The sequence below is a fragment of the Haliotis rubra genome, unplaced genomic scaffold (assembly GCF_003918875.1).
Source record: "Haliotis rubra isolate DU_JTF1 unplaced genomic scaffold, ASM391887v1 Scf480, whole genome shotgun sequence".
NCBI lineage: Eukaryota > Metazoa > Mollusca > Gastropoda > Lepetellida > Haliotidae > Haliotis > Haliotis rubra.
In genome coordinates this window covers 600,209-617,586 of record NW_025767169.1, presented here as the reverse complement: position 1 = coordinate 617,586, position 17,378 = coordinate 600,209, and the positions used below count along the sequence as shown (strand labels likewise).

At 42.0% G+C, this 17,378-nt stretch overlaps 1 protein-coding gene and 1 long non-coding RNA gene across 2 annotated transcripts; one reads left to right on the top strand and one right to left on the bottom strand.

Moving 5' to 3' along the window:
* The first annotated feature begins 3,222 nt into the window (after window positions 1–3,222).
* On the top strand, window positions 3,223–5,677 carry LOC124291080. Its single transcript, XR_006902136.1, has 3 exons — window positions 3,223–3,324; window positions 4,418–4,496; window positions 5,364–5,677. It is a non-coding gene; the product is annotated as an uncharacterized LOC124291080 (long non-coding RNA).
* LOC124291076 lies at window positions 4,748–6,925 on the bottom strand. Its single transcript, XM_046727984.1, has 3 exons — window positions 5,705–6,925; window positions 5,333–5,488; window positions 4,748–4,906 (listed from the first exon to the last, which is right to left on the bottom strand). The coding sequence occupies exons 1-3, from the start codon at window positions 6,247–6,249 to the stop codon at window positions 4,774–4,776; spliced, it is 834 nt and encodes a 277-aa protein (XP_046583940.1). The 5' UTR covers window positions 6,250–6,925; the 3' UTR covers window positions 4,748–4,773.
* Between the last annotated feature and the right edge of the window lie 10,453 nt (window positions 6,926–17,378).

The window sequence follows — 17,378 nt, the reverse complement described above, 5'->3', positions numbered from 1 at the left end:
GGGCGCGAGTCATGCTGAAGCCTACCTCACGACATTGACATATTTGAATGAGTGTTCACTAGAGGACCGTGTGGCTGGGGTGTGTGTGTGTCTGTGTGTGTTGTGTGTGGTGATGATGATGATTTTAAGGAGAAGCATGTGCAATGTGAATGACCCCCCCAAAAAAACTTATGTACAAAGTGATCCCCCCCTAATGTCATGTACAAAATCAATGACCCCCCTCCCCATATTTTTAAAGCATAATTATAAAATATTTGTATGTTCAAAATTGCTGACCCGCCTAGAACATGTGTACAAAATCTCCGAAGAACAAAATGGATGAACCACACCCCATCCACCCACCCACCAACCCCTAAAATCATCATCACCGCCCCTAGCCATAAATTATGAACGGTCACTAGGGAACAGATTGTGACCACGTGACTTTTCGTGTCAGTCCAGTGATGATTATGTATACGTGACAGATGTTTTTCTTGATTTTCAGACAGAATGACGCTTAAACTCTGAGAGTCTGGACTGGGAGATTGTTTTCTTTTTAATGTATTCTCTGGGATATATTACGGAATTTTGTTTGTTTTGAACATTGGTTATTGTTTAATGTAGATTGAGTGAGTGAGTTTTGCGCCGCACTCAGCAATATTCCAGCTATAGTCTATTTGAAGTGAAAACGTACCAATGAAGTTCACGCTAAACAAAAAAAAAAATCGAATAAAGTGCAATTAAGATTTCGAATCCTCATAATTTTACCTTGCCAATTAACATTCAAATCTCAGAATTTTATTCAACTTAGGATAAAAGTTGTTCAACAAACGATCATAGTTTCAAATCGCTATTATTGGTTTGTATTACAAGGGGGCATGCACATTAAATGAAACACCGAGAACAAGTAGGGTTGGTCTAAGTTAACGCTCATCACGTACCGCACGTGCATTTGTTTCACTGTTGCATCCACTGCGTTTACCCCCTTGTAGTACAAATCAGTGTTATAAATACATTAATGTTTGTTAAGCATTTTAAAATATTTTATCAATTGTTTCAAACTGTTATCTTAATATACTTTTAGTGCTAATGTTCCTCCGCATAATTTTAATGTTGTCCCTATAGCTTTAAATCTTAAATCTATATTTATTTATTCATCATTTATCTTTACCTCATAATAAGTTGGCCAGCTATTCTAGTAACATTTAACATATAGTATGACCAGAAATTATTGAGAATTTTAGGAATGTTTAATTGGATTTCTAGTATAAACAACCTTGACCAGCTATCAAGTGCGTGGTTTCATTCAAGGGAGACAACTCCGTTAATCCTTTTAAAGCAAGGACATCAGATCAGCTAAAGTGATTTCAAGTAGAACAGGCATCCCTTTGTCCACTGTTTATCGTGTTTTGAAAATTATTGCAAATGGATATGGCATTGAGCACCAGGGAGGCGCAGGTGACGGTGACAGGTGGCGGCTTGGTATTCTTGTTTCTAAAAATACACAAAGGAGTTTAGAAAACTTAAGGCTGGATATGATTGATAGAGGAACTGTGGCTGTCTGTAAGGAGGCAATTAGAACTGAGCTGCATGCAATGGGTTGGCAGAAAAGTCGAGGAATTCCATCACCGATCATGAAACCTGAACCAAAAGAGGGAATGTTGAACTGGTGCTTACAGCATAGAAATTTCAACTGGGACAATGTGATTTTCTCAGAGGAAAGTTCTGTGTGGCTGTTTCCTAATACACTGAAATTCTGGACCAAACAAACTGAAAAACCTTTGAATCAGCGCCCAAAGTACAGGCCGAAATTTAACGTGTGGGGTGGTATATCTGTGTTAGGGGCAACGCCCCGCTGTGTATTTGAAGGGAATATGAACAGTGAGCGGTACGCAGATATTCTCGAGGGACATTTATTTCCATCTGTCCACGTGTTCTACGGAAAAAAAAAATTTCCAGCAGGACAACGACCCAAAACATCGTTCAAAGCATTCACAGGCCTGGTTTCGGACCCATAATATGTCATTATTAGATTGGGCAAGCTATAGCCCTGACCTAAGTCCAATAGAAAATGTTTTGGGACTTATGAAGGAAAGTGTCAATAAGAAAAACTGACAAATATTGCTGAAATGAAAGAAGGGGTGGTCCGATATTGGGACAGCATTGGCCCACAGGCCCTCGTGTCTTTGCGAGGATTAAAGATTAAAAAAATATTGTTTTTGAGATGACCCCCGACCCGAAATGCTTCACAGTATAATACATTATGAATGTATTATACTGTGAAGCATTTCGATTCGATTCGATTTCCGAATGTCTTCACAGTATAATACATTATGAATGTATTATACTGTGAAGCATTTCGTGTCGGGGGTCATCTCAAAAACAATACTTGTTTAATCTTTAATCCTCGCAAAGACACGAGGGTCTGTGCATGGGCCACGACTTTCTAACTTCTTTGATCAGTAGTATGCCCCGCCGCATTGAAGCCTGCATTGCTGCCCATGGTGACTTGACAAAATACTAACTGTTCACCTGTCTTTGAATCTGGAGTTCTGTTCTGCTAATATTCACATTTAATACGTGAGTAATGAGTGAAAAAAATATAAAAAATTACAATCTTTAAATTCTCAATAATTTCTGGTTGTACTGTACGTGTGGGTGTTTTGTGGTCTTATGTACATGTATCTTTTGTTGTATTGTATGTGTGTTAATATGCAACCGTGTACAGTCAAGTACCTTCGGTATCATAAAGTGTTTTTATCTTATCTTCTCATAACTTGTCCACCCTTGATGATAATAAAATATTTAAAGATTCATTCCTCATGTTTTACGTATTACAGTTTATGTTTTTATCCTGTGGCCAGGAGATCTAGAGGAGTGAGTGAGTTTAGTTTAGTTTTTCTCCGCACTCAGCAATATTCCAGCTATATGGTGGCGGTCTGTAAATGATCGAGTCTGGACCAGAGAATCCAGTGATCACCATCATGAGCATCGATCTGCGCAATTTGAAACCGATGACATGTGTCAACCAAGTCAGCGAGTCTGACCACCCGATCCCATCAGTTGCGTCTTTCGACAAGCATAGTCGCCTTTTTGTGGCAAGCATGGGTTGCTGAAGACCTGTTCTACCCCAGATCTTCACGGACCGCGAGTAAGCTAGCTCCGTCGACTGGTTTGACAGCTTTCTCGCAGCCGTCATTGAAGTCGACAAAGCGATATCCCCACTCAGTAACCATACAAATTGTATGTGTCACGCAATATTCTTTTACAGTTCTGCCTGACAACTCATAGGCAACTTATCACAACATTCAGTGTTAACCACGAGTGTTCGGATGGGACAGAGATGTGAGTATATAATTATTTGAGAATGGCTTAATATCAAGAAACCTAGTAAACACAAAGTAATGTGGGAACTTGATATACATGCATTACAGCTGTTATTGACAGACTTGTGAAGCGGTGTCATGTGAAGCTATCAACAGTCACCATTGAAGTCGATTGTCGCAATATGGCCACAATAAAAAAAAATCAAATACTGTTTGTCATTTACGTTTCTATTATTTTTAATCGAAATTACACATTGCTTTCCTCGAGGGGATTCAGGGTAAGAATTGATCCCCGCACCCTGGGCTGGTCCAAAGAGCGACCAACAGATCGTGCAGTCAGGATGAGTCGGTAGCTCGTAGTGTGCCCAGTATATACGCTTTGGCGGCCGGAATAGCACTTTCGTCATGTCCGCTAAGCTAGGGTTGGGCATTTAGACTGTAGGAGAATACAATAGTGGAATTTCCGCAAGTCATGTGATCTAGTTGCCGATCACGTGGTACAGGTCAAGCTTTGGGACAAAATGGCGGCTGTCAACCGTGCCCTTGAGTGAGCCTCGCCAAGTTCAAAGTGCAATATCATCAATATGGGGGTAAAACGATGCGCTTATGGCACTTGTAATAGTGACTCACGTTTCTACCATAAACCACATATGGCAGTTGTGTTTTTTATTACATTTCCAAAGCCCACATTAAAGCCCGAGATGTGTGACCGCTGGATCAGAGCGTGTTCCCGCGGTGATGATTTTGGCCGTCACAAGATCACCCAAGATACATATGTATGTTCCAAACACTTTGTTGATGGACATGGTCCTACAGGCGAACATCCTGACCCTATACCAGCTACCGCTAGAGGTGTGGAACTTAGAATCTTCAACACTAAGAAGTCAAGACCACCACCTAAAGGCCGTGTGAGCTTGTCGCCAGAGAAGAAAAAAAGTCGTTCACAACTCCAGGTATAGTTTTGGAATGAAATGAAATAAAATGAAAAAAAAATACATAAGCAAATAGATAAATGAACAAATAAATGACTAAATTTTGAATAATTTTTAAAAAACTCTCTTTATAATAATTTATGATGTTCATAAAATATTAATTAATGTGTTTTTTTGCAGGTACTCAATGTGAACATTGATAAGGAAAATGAAATAACTGAGGGTTCTGAAGAGCAAGATACAAATGTTGATAATGAAGGTATATCCATTGATTATATTACAGACAATCTTTTAAATAGAATGTTTAGTTAATGAAATCCGGTTGGGTTTTAGCAATCCTTATTGTCTGAAAAAGTTTGCAATTATAAAATTATAAGATGTCGTTTAGTGTATATTTTTGGACCATTTATCATCCGCACAGTTTTGTTTTTTACAAAAATATTTTATTTTGCAGATGCAAGAAAACAGGTTACAAGTGAAAAAGTAGGCACTTCTTAGATTTAATTCAACCATCATTGCTTTCAGTTTACTAGATCTCATTTAATAATATTCACCTCTGTCAATTCATCAATAAACTGTTTTGCTGCCTCCTGTGACAAACTCTGTCTGTCTTCAGGGTGTCTGGGGTCGAACTCCACCTCTCCCACTTCTTGTTTCTCCTTACCATAACTGAAAAAAAATTCTTTTGATTTTATTTGACTGAAATTAATTAAAGACAGCTAGCTCTCAAATCAGAACTTGCACCTCGTTATAGAATTGAAACATTTGGAAGGAAATCCTTTGCTTGTTCTTCCCTCTACTGTGGAACTCCCACCCTTTGGCCATAAAATCAGCAGTTGACTTTACCCCATTCAAACGTTGGCAGATGATCCACCTGTTTTCTTCTCATTAAAACTAACTATATTTCCTTCACTTATACATTTCAGTATATAATTGTACCATGTCAGCGCTTTGAGCATGATTCTTGTACATGGAAAGGGTGCATTACAAATGCACATTTTTTTATCATTATATAATGTAAGTTTAGAATAAACATTAAGTACCCATTGAGAATATGTGGAGTTAACAGATTAGTTATTATTAATTACCACACACCCAACAGTTTCAATCCTAAGCTTCTTTATAGGCACAGCTTCAGTCTGGCTCAAGGCTCTCCTCTTCCACAGACAGGGACCAGATGTCACGGATGGCTTTTCAAAATCCTCAAGCGCATACAGGCTTGCTGCTATGTGTCGACAAGCCCCATCAGCACTGAAATATGAACACAAAATGATAAAGAAATTGAATGATATATTATATTAACACTGAAGTGTTTAAATGCCAATATATTAACATTTTATAAACGTGATGTAAAATCAATTACAATTTTCTTTTGAATAAAGGTTGCATTAAATAAATATTTCAAATACATGTATTGAAAATATATTCAGTGGTGGATAGTTGTACTGAACATGCATTAAAACTTACCCGCCAGGACATTCACAAAATGCCAGTTTGATCCCTGCTGTTGATTTTTCCATGAGGAACCACATATCATATGTTGGCTTTCCAAGATAGGAAGAATCCTTCTGTGTTGGTTTCACCTTTGACTTGAATGCACAAAGGTTACTGGCAGCACTAATGTCACAATATTGGAGGTCTAACACATGACCATCATAAAACAAACGATAGTCCTCAAAAGACTTGAAAGCCTTCAATTTCCTCCTATCATAATCAGATCTATGAAATAACAGGTAGTTGAAGATATCATACAAGCCAAAGTCTGGGATGAGGCTGAAGTCAGATGTATAAGTAAGAGCAAATGGATCATCAAAATCACAGTGTAAGTCCGTGAGACACTGCTTCATAAACGTTTCTGGTCGACAGTCATGTTGAAAATCGGGATCAGGCTCCAATTCAAGTTTGACAACTGCATTGGCTAAAGCTATGAGAACGTCTTTTCTGTTACCTGTAGTTGTTATTCCGTACTTTTTCAAATAATCTTTAAGTTCTGGGACTTTCAATTTCTCCATGGTAATTAATCATAACTTATATAAACTGCGTATTATGACATGGACCTGTCATCGGAGACGTGCCCACTACCAGATCTGCATTCTATCTCAGCCGAAATATGCAGCCTCAGAGAAATATTATATACACTAAAGGGACAAATTATATACAAGAACTATTTAGAACAAGTATTTCATTCACTAAATTCGATAAACTGCGAATAAATGTTACAACAAACGTGATCAGTATCTACAACGATGCTTGACAGACGCCATTTTGTACGTAAGCTTGACCTGGTCACGTGATTGCGTCATTAGTCACGTTACCACCGGAAAATGGTCAATTACGAATCGATGCAATGTTACCATCTAAAACCATGCAATATTAAAGCATTATAGGCGGGGGAAGAGATCCTCATCTCACCCATACCAAGGAAGTCATATTGGCGACCCTTTGGTGTTTTACTGTCGCAGATAGTTAACCTTGGTTAGAACTAAACAAAACGTGAAGAATTAAAGTACGAAATTAACATGAAAGCGTGTTCTGTGGCGTAGTGTTGTGCAGGTTCGTCTGTAATTCTCATTCCAATGATTAGCTGATTCGGTTTAAGAGAAAACTTGTACTAATTCAAATGGCCTTACATGTGCAATATTGGGGCTGTGGGGTAGCCTGCAGTGTTTAATGCTTTCGCTCGTCACGCCGAAGACCCGGGCTCGATTCCCCACATGGATACAATGTGTAAAACCCAATGCTGGTGTTCCCCGCCGCGATATTACTGGAATATTGCTAAAAGCGGCGTAAACTATTCACTTACACATGTATGGGGTATTACTTTAAGAACCCGAGACAAAGGAATTTAGTTAGCTCCGGCTGTAATTCTGAGTGCGGCCTTTAACTGAACATACACCAAACAGTAGCCGGAGAACAAGCTGCACATAATGTGAGGCCTTTTCAACGTTCTTGTAAATATGTTCGTGTTACAGATTCGGCTCTTGGAAGGTGCGCGAAAAGAGCACAGAAGAACCAGCGTCGCGCAGCCGAACAACTGCGAAAATTGTCCGCCGAAATGAGAAAATTTGAAAAATCAAGCTACTTGAACAAAATGGCGGACGGATTTCGAGGTACAGACCCGTCTGTATTGTTGGCGGTAGGGAAAGGTCTCGGACTTTCGAAGAGACTGACGGAATTGGGCATTGATGGTTCGTCCGTGATAACGTCTTTCCTTAATTCCAGGGTAAGTATATTTGTATGTTTGTATTTATATATCTACAAACAGCTGTAAAGACCACAGACACGAGGTCTGAAACATAGCAATACTTCTCGTGTAAAGGTGAATCTGAAGTTTGCCTTAAGCATCAGATGTTTATTATATGTTTCGTGCTGGGTTTGCGAGTGCTACCGACGATACCATTTTGCCTTTAACTGATAGACCGAAAGGCATCGGGACGGTGGTCATATCAAAGTACGTGCTTGATGTTACCTTGTCTGGCCCTAGTCGCAAGCCGACTCAGTGAGTGAATTTAGTTTTACACCGCACGCAGCAATATTACAGCTATATGAGGGCGGTCTGGAAATAATCGAGTCTGGAACAGACAATCCAGTGATCAGTGATTAACAACATGAGCATCTGGGATGCAATGACACGTGTCAACCGAGTAAGGGGGCCTGACCATCCCATCCCATCCTGTTAGTCGCTGGGAAAGTTCACCCTGGAAACAGAGACTGACCACCAACTCCCCTTCCTTGATGTCTTCCTGAAATCCACAGACCATGGATTCAAGACCTCCGTCTACCGCAAGCCCACGCACACCGACCAGTACATCCATTACAACTCCTATCATCACCCCAGATCAAGCAAGCCATCGTAGCCACCCTCACTAGACGTGCCAAGTCCATCTGCCATCCAGAAGCCCTCAGCCACGAATTACAACATCTAAAGGACACATTCACGTCTCTCAACAAGAGCATGAACAAGCCCCTCAACACCACCGAGACCAGCCCCTAAGCTTGCACCATACCCCATCAGAGTGACAATTCCCTACATTGGACCTATCAGCCACATGATCTCCGGCCTCATCTAGAACCAAGCCAGCATTGACGTCACATTTTCAAGTGGCAAGACCCTCAAGAACCTTCTCAGATCCAGCACTGCAAGCCCCAACCAAAGAGGATGCATCTACCAGATTCCGTGTAGCTGTGGACAACAGTACATCGGGGAAGCCATAGATAACAGACAACATTTGCTTGGGACTCGCTTATATAAACACACGCTTGTCATCCTATGTTCTTCACCCGTGAGTATCGCCACCTCAACAGCCCACTGGCCTCTTGTTTACATTGCATAACTGGCCTCCCTTCCTCTGTTTATGCGGTATCACTGTTGCCTTTACCCCATCATTACCATGTTGGTTTAGTGTATCACTGGCCTCTTCATGTTTGTATTATATCTCATCAAGTCTATTGTTAAACGTGTTTTCTTTGTAGTGCCTCATGTATGTACATATACCCCCTTGATACCCCCTACCATTTACCTGATGAAGGAGCAAGCATACGTTATTCACAATAAAGAAGTTGACATCCGTAAATCTTGCTTTTCGTATGCATTCCACTTATAAATACATTATCAAAATGTTTCTACTTTAAAACAAGTTTTACTCAAGTTCAAAGCAATAACGTTATATCAGTTTTGAAAGAAATTGTCTCTATGACAAGATATCGTTGGCATCCTTCTGTCTCGTGAGACAATGGTGAATCTGCACCCAGGTCAAACTGTGGCTGAAGAGTCCGATGCGGGATCGGCAACTCCGCTGACACTTCCTGCAGGTGTAGTCTGTGGTGGGATCGGCGGGGGAGGACTGGCCGCTTGCAGTCGTCACGTCACGGTTGCATTGAGGGGCAGAGTAGCGCAGTGAGGGGCGTCCATACGGGCGGGTTCCAGTGGCGAGCTCGCCGAAAAGAATGTCCCTTGGAATGCGACCGTCTTCCATCGTGCACACGTGGCCAAGCCAGCGCAGGCGTCTCTGGGTGAGAATGGCGAACATGCTTGGTACGCCTGCCTGGGACAAGATGCTTGCGTTTGTGGCACGGTCCTGCCAGCTGATGCCCAGGAGTCGCCTCAGGTAGCGCACGTGGAAGACGTTCAGCCTTTGCTCTTGGAGGGAGTAAAGAGTCTAGGCTTCGCTGCCGTTGAGAAGGGCACTCAACACACAAGCTTGGTATACTTTCATCTTTGTGTTGAGTGTCAGCATGGTGTTGTCCCACACTCTCTTCACTAGGCTAGTTGAAATTATCCACCTCCTCCAGGGTGTGGTCGCCGATGGTGATTGCAGGGGTGGTGCTGACATCTTGGCCCATAATGTTGGTCTTCTTGAAGCTGATGGTGACGCTGAACTCTGTGCATGCCTCTGCGAAGCAGGTGATGACTCGCTGGTGGGCCTCCTCAGAGTGTGCACTGAGGCCTGTGTCATCTGCAAAGAGCATCTATCGTATGAGGACCCTGCGTATCTTTGTCTTTGCTCTGAGGCGAGAGAGGTTGAAGAGGTTTCCGTCACTCCTCGTGTGGAGGAAGATGCCGTTTTCGTACTCGTGGAAGGCGTAATGCAAGAGGAGGCGTAATGCATAATGCAAGAGTAGGGAGAAGATGTTGCCGAGCAAGAGCAGGTCTTCTTTCGGTGGAATCTCCCTGACCCTGAGGCGGAGTGAGAGGATGCGTGTGGTCCCTTGAGAAGGAGGCTCTACTGATGACAGGAGCAGGTTGCGGACTGCGAAGCTGACGACACCGTGAAGTCGGCGCTCGTCTGGCTCCAGTCCTTGCCAGAAGATCGTGTAGTCCTTCTCCTTGAGACTGCCACTGGAAGAGAGGCATGTCTCCTGGAGGGTGGCGATGTCAATGGTGAGCTTGGATAGCTCGCGGTCGATGATGGCAGTTTTCCTGGTATCGTCCACTTTGTGGAGGTCGTCAGAGTGGCCGAGACACAGTGTTCTGCATCATGACGTTCCAGGTTGCCAGCCGCAAGGCTGGTGGTTTCTTGATATTTTGATTGTTGCCTGGTACTTGGTTTTACAACCTATCTGTCGATTTTGGTCTGCGCTCCACACACCCAATGGAGCAAGCGGGTAGGACCTAACTGCCCGGGGGCTGCCCAGAGTCCGAGGATTCCTCCCACCGTCGGGAGCAGCCCCTAGCGCCCGGCTCTACGCCAAACGAGCCTGGGCTTATAACTGGTAGACTGCTGCTCCCCGTGTTGTGTCTACGCTGGTGCAGCGAAGCTGGAGTGGCCTCGCCAGGTACAGGCCTGGGCGTGCAGTATGGAGAAGATGGGATGCCCAGTCGCCAGAATCCCCCTCTCGGCGTTACTAGCAGGGTCCGACGGAAAGGCGAGCCAATACGGTCGGTGCCAGCGCAGCTGCAGTAGTTGCCGGAAGGTGTTGCAGTGCTTGACCGACTGCCTTAGGGCCTCCATCGCGGATTTTCTTTCGGGGTTTACTCCTTTAGCCTTTGCACGGCCAGAGGGGTCCACAAGGCAGTCGAGCTATTGGACCCATAGCTGGGGTTTGGTTCATGAGCATCAGGGCGTATCCACACGCCGGTTGACCTGCATGCCACATGTCTGGGGGCCAAACCTCCTCCGTAGTCACTTGTAGGTTTAGCCTGAGGCTGCAAGGCACCCAGTTCCCTTGTGTCGCCGCAGGGAGGCCCTACGTGGGGCTTGCTGATGGAGAGGCTATGTACTGGCAGGGAAATCTTACACACTCGGCTTCCTTTTCACAGGCAAGCTGCCAGCCAGCGGTGTTACCCAAAAGCGAGAAGTGACAAGGACGACCACTGCGACTACCACACTAGGCGAATCACATCAACTATTATGACAAAGTGTGACACATGACAATATATACTAGGCACATAAAGAAACTGTGCATACAAAAACTTAAAATCTAAATTTATTAATCCTTTGTAGACACATAAGGATTTAAACTTAGAGATTAGTGACATGTATCCAACATGCATGCACGTGCCACGTTCCGTGACGTCAGTGGATTCGTCTTTGAGACGTACAATACGTTGTTGCACGTGCATTCCGGGAAAGAGAAACAGAGCAAATGAATGCCACACAATACTGTCACTTTGGAAGCTCAACCCCTGCCCTTGCGATCATTCAAAAAATTAAACGGCTATTGAAACGCATAGCATGCCCAGGCTCACGTCTGCACAACGTCATGAGGCCATTGGGATGGTCCGTGGGGGAATGTCTCAACGACAAGTGGCTGCACATTTCCACTGCCACCGGAACACCATTTCTGTACTGATGAGACGCTACCAGAACACAAATGACGTCATCGATCGGCCACGTTCTGGACGTGTAACAACGCCAAGACAGGACAGATGGATAAGGGTGACCCATCTTCGCCACTGGTTTCAGACTGCAGTGATGACTGCCCGAACCATCCCAGGACTTCACCGTATCCACCCCAACACAGTTCGACAACGTTTACGTCATCACGGGATCAGACCACGACGTCCCGCCTTACGGCCTATCCTGACACAACGTCATCGACAAGCTCGCCGAATGTTGTGCCGACATCATGTCCGCAGACCCTTGTTCTGGTGGAGAAATGTTGTTTTTTATAGATAAGTCCAGGTTAAACATTTCCCATAGTGATGTGCCTATAGACGCGCGGGAGAACGTTATGCACAGGCCTGTGTCTTGGAGAGGAATCGCTTTGGTGGTGGTTCGGTGAGAGAGAGAGAGTCTTTATTTCTTCCAGACGATCATCCGAAGATCAAACATATTATATACATGGAGATACAAGAAAGGGGGGCAAAGTTAAAAAATTGATATAGATGTATATACAATTATATTAATCAAGATGAATACCTAAAGCTACAATTTACATAAGAACATACATGTATATGTGTATACAATTAATTTATACAAGAAACTTCCGAAAGTGGACATACATCATTATAAATCTGCAGAGATCAATCAGTGTAACATTGTAGGAGATGTCGTCTTATTACAGGGATCAGATTCTTCGACCTGTGGCAATTCCTCTTCTGCAACGCCATGGCCCTGGGTTAACATTCCAACAGGACAATGCCCGCCCTCATACGGCAAGGGTTGCTATGGATTTCTTGCAACACCACAACGTTGACTTACTGCCTTGGCCTGCAAATTCACCGGATGTCTCCCCGATAGAGCATGTTTGGGACGAGATGGATCTACGTCTACGCCGTCTACGCCGTCTTCCTCATCCGCCAGATAAAGTCCTTGACCTTGCAACAGAACTTGAGAGAATCTGGCGTGACATCCCACAAGCCTTCCTTGCACGTTTGATAGGCTCTATGCGTCGTCGATGCACTGCTGTTCTCAATGCCGATGGTGGACATACCAGTTATTGAGCTTGTGACATGGTCGTTTGACCCTGTCCCGCTTGTGGACTCGTGACGTCATTGTGATTGACTTTTCAATTGAAATTCTCCCGACTTGTAATGGTCTCATGATGCCTCCATTAATGTTTATATGTACCTTTGACATTGTTATCGTACGTATCAACTGGGATAATATTTTGACAATGCACAGTTTCTTTATGTGGCTAGTATATAATTTGCAGCATACATAGTCAGTTCTTACTTTTTTCGACACATGACGGCTATTTTATATGGTCTTTGATATTGATAAAAAGATTGTTCTTTAGGTACATATAATGGTATTCATAGTATCTAGATTTTATATGTTTTAAAACAATAGTTATTCATTTATCCATTCTGAATGGGATATATATCTTGCAATGCGTAATATCTCAGTGGACGTGCACTATTAAACCGACAGAAGTCCGTACTAGTACTTGAGTGGACAACGTCCGCATAACAACATTCATGTGGACGCACGTCGCTATATGAGTAAAATAAGCTCTGGCATTAAACCAGTGCATGAAAAAAGCCCCAAACCCAGCCAGACATCAGGGCTGGTAACTCCAAAATGTTACCAGCCCAGAATGGATTTAACCAGACCAGACAGCAAAATATGGTGAATGTATTCAGATTAATGGAACATCTAAAATATCTATCAGGCCATCGGGCTGGCCAACTGTAAATTTAAACCGTCCGTCAGAAATTTAGCCATGCTGTCTCTTACATGCTGTAATCATCTGTCATTTCAACATCACCTCCATTTCTTCAGCTCGCCAAATAGCTAGAATATTGCTGTGTGCGGCGTTAAACTAACTTGAAATTAAGGAGACAGTGAGTGAGTGAGTGAGTGAGTGAGTGAGTGAGTGAGTTTAGTTTTACGCCACACTCAGCAATATTCCAGCTATATGGTAGCGGTCTGTAAAGTAATCGAGTCTGAACCAGACAATCCAGCTATCAACAGCATGAGCATCGATCTACGCAGTTGGGATACGATGACATGTATAACAAGGATCGCTAATCCGTTTGAAGAGTGAGTGAGGTTAGTTTTTACGGCGCGTTCAGTAATATTCCAGCTATATGGCGTCAGTCTGAAAATAATGAAGTCTTGCCCAAGACAATCCAGTGATCAACAGCATGAGCATCGAGCTACGCAGTTGGGATACAATGACATTTGTCAACCAAGTCAGCGAGCCTGACCACCCGATCCCGTTAGTCGCCTCTTACGACAAGCATGGTTTGCTGAAGATACATTCTAACCCGTATCGTCACGGGTAATTAAAGAGACAAGTGAGACAGCCTCAACTTTCCAGATTTAGATCTGTTCATTAAGATTCAGAGCGACAGAAAACTGTGCACAAGGTTGTATGACAAGGGGATGATTTCAGCTTCCCAATAGATTTCATACTTCCCTTTCATGTCGAGCAATATTCAAACAGCTCCAGCCTTTGGTCTTTATATTTCACAACTTTTCAGGTACAATCGAGCGTTCTCTTTTATCAGGATTTCAAAGAGCGTCATGCCACTCTTTTCATTTTTTCACTCTTGTGGGCTCGTTCGGTAAACCGGACATTCGGGCTATTCCGACCACAAGGTGTGCCTTAAAAATGTAGTTTTATCCGAAGTGTCTTTGTTTCGACAGATTGTTGTTTGTTTTCAAACGTGCATATGTGGTTGATATACATATACTCTCCTCGTTCGTATTAGTGAACTTTATGTAAAGATCCCTAACAGGAACGAGGAAGTTCCTGAATCGATAGGCCAGTATTTGTAACATGTATGGCGTTAATGTGTCTGTATACGCTAACAATATCAGGAAGTTTTATAATTGTAAAGAACGTATTGACGTCAATATACTGACATTCTAACACTGTATTTAACACAAAATGAGACCCCAAATTCGAAATAAGTCACCAAGATAACATTTTCTACAACGTCAACAGTCTGGTCAGGATAACCCTAATAGTCGGGTGCTATTCAAGGCCTGTATGAAAAGCAGCAAACATGATTGTACATCCTCGGTATTATGAGTGAGTGAGTGAGTTAGGATTTAACGTCACATCGGCAATATCTCCGCCATATCGTGACGAAAACAATTTGTACAATAATGATGAAAACATTTGAAAAGTAAAACCTGTCGACGATGGACAGTAAAAATACTAGAGTATCACAGATAAACTAGCATGTAAAACTAAAACATTTTAATTCAAGAAGATAATACAATATAAAAGAGATCTATAGATCGCCAACAACTAAAGTTAGATCACCAGACTAGGGACCATGGGGCTCAGTGTTATGAAATGTAACAATACATAAAAATATTTATTGAAAAAAGATACGTTTTAAGATTATATTTACAAGAATAAATGATGAATATGTTTCATGATTTACTATACATCATTCGATCGACTTTTCGTCATTTGTTTGAAGACAAAATTTGTCAACTTTTCCAACAACACATTGATGCAAATTTTTTACACTCTCAGTAACATTTAGTAAGGCAAGCGTTTTCATGATTCGTTTATTTAGGTTTATACGATTTGCAACACTTTCCTAATTCTGCACAAATTGCACTTCTGCAGTAATTATTAAGGGGTCGACCATATAATCAACATGTATTTTCATTTTGGGGTGAGGGAGTTATTATTCATGGAATTACTTATTTCAACACGGACAGTCGTGATAATAACTGAACTGTTGTCATTTAAACACTTTATTCACGGTCTAATAGGACCAAGTAAGCACGATAATAAAGGACTAACAAACATTTGGCACTTTGAGTAGCGACTAACATCGACTTATGTAACTGAAATTTGGGTAATTGAATAACATTATTTTAACATGCTATTTTTCAGATTCAATCCTCCAAGTACATATCAGCTTTTTACATTTCACATTATCTCTCTGCACGTCGCTCCACAAGCGATGTCACTCAGCACTTTTAGAATAATACAAACATACACCAATTAACATTCCAGGCAATAGCCCCTCATATGAAAAAAGTACAGACAGTTTTGAATCAACTCGACGGCGACCTTAGAAGGCTTGTTGAGGTACTGAAGAACAGTCTTGACGAAACTGATGCTGCTGACATTGAGAGCGGCCTGAGAAACAGAACAGTAATTAACAGAACAGTAACGAGGTGCTAGAAAAGCAGTAGCAGTTGTCAACCGCACGATTGAGGCGCTTAACCTCTTTGAACAACAAAATGATCCATTTGGCTTGTCCGCAATTGTTTCAAGAGTAGTTGAGTATCTAAAATCATTGATGTGTTCCGTCGTTGAGGGGAAACTCCCTGTTCTTGACATCACATCAATCGTGGAATCTTGCTTGAAGGGCACTCACAACGTGACAACAGCTGCTGATCTCCTGGATAATATGGCAGGTAGCCTTGAGAAGAAGTTTTGTGAGTTTACTTCTTAACTAACGACCAATGAAACTTTACCTAAACTATCTAGTTTAGACAAAAGATGGATGCATGAAGTGATATTCACTGAAAAGAGTCATCTCAACGAAATCAACATTTAAAATGACAGTCATACAGCTGTCACAGAATGACTTTAGGGTACTTTGTTTTGACAAGGAAGCTATCTTTCAAGAAATATAGCTTTTCGATTGCTTTACTCTTTTTACGTGTCGAGGTTCATCTTGTTAGAGAAATTTAGACTCTTTCACATTGTAGCACAATCATTAATATGACACTTATATTCTTAATTGGTCATTCCCTTGACCATGTCTGCCAAGTCAGTTTTAGGAATGACAAGTCTTTATGGATTATCAACTTCTTTATAGCTTAATAGCGACGTTTCTGTATAGATACTTATACCGTTTTCAAGCATGAGCTGATGGTTCGGATTGCCACGTCTCCATGTAAACGGCGAATGAACGACTTGAGAGGCATTCTAGAAGTTCTAAGCAATAGGTACGACAAGTCTTTATGGATGATCAACAACTTTTTTGTATAAGTATCTGTACCGAAACATTATACAATAAAGAAGTTGAGCACCCATAAAGACTTGTCATTCCTTTTGCTTACAACTTCTAGAATGGTCCCTATTATTGAAATCTACCTTCAGTTGTTGACAGTTAATAGTCTGATTTTATATTGTATCGTCTTGTATAGTTAAAATGTTTTAAATTTAATTACTAGTTCTTAAATGTCCATCTGTGATCATATATGTTTTACATCAATACAGTCAGGCAGTCTGGTATTCCGACTGCACCTGTATGTACGGCCCTGAGTAGGATGGCCCTGCTTGCTGGACTTTTCCCGTCATAGTAAAGTTATAATCACTAGTCGACGTATTTCTTAATGTAATGTATTTATTGTATAACCGACTAAAGTCGTCTTCGGCAACGTATTACATACGCGTTTACATAGACATCTCAAATCGTTCAATGACGCGTAATAACATGAGTGAGCACCCATTGATACAAGACTCGCAAAAGCTTCAGCGCACAGAAGGTAGTCGTCTGATGACAACATGTGGGATTCTTGGATAATGTTCTCTCCTGCCCTCAAATGCCTCCCAATACCATAACACCCCTTCTTCCATCCGGCACGACAGCCCTTTATAAACGGTTGCACATGAACGGTTACAAATAACTGAAACACTACGGCACCTGCACACACGAATGTATTAATAGCTTTTCAAGATACGTGATTTGGCTTGAAGGGACAAATAATGTCCCTGAGGTCATCGATGGCTACTATACTGAAAGATGACGGTTGTCCAGAACGAATTC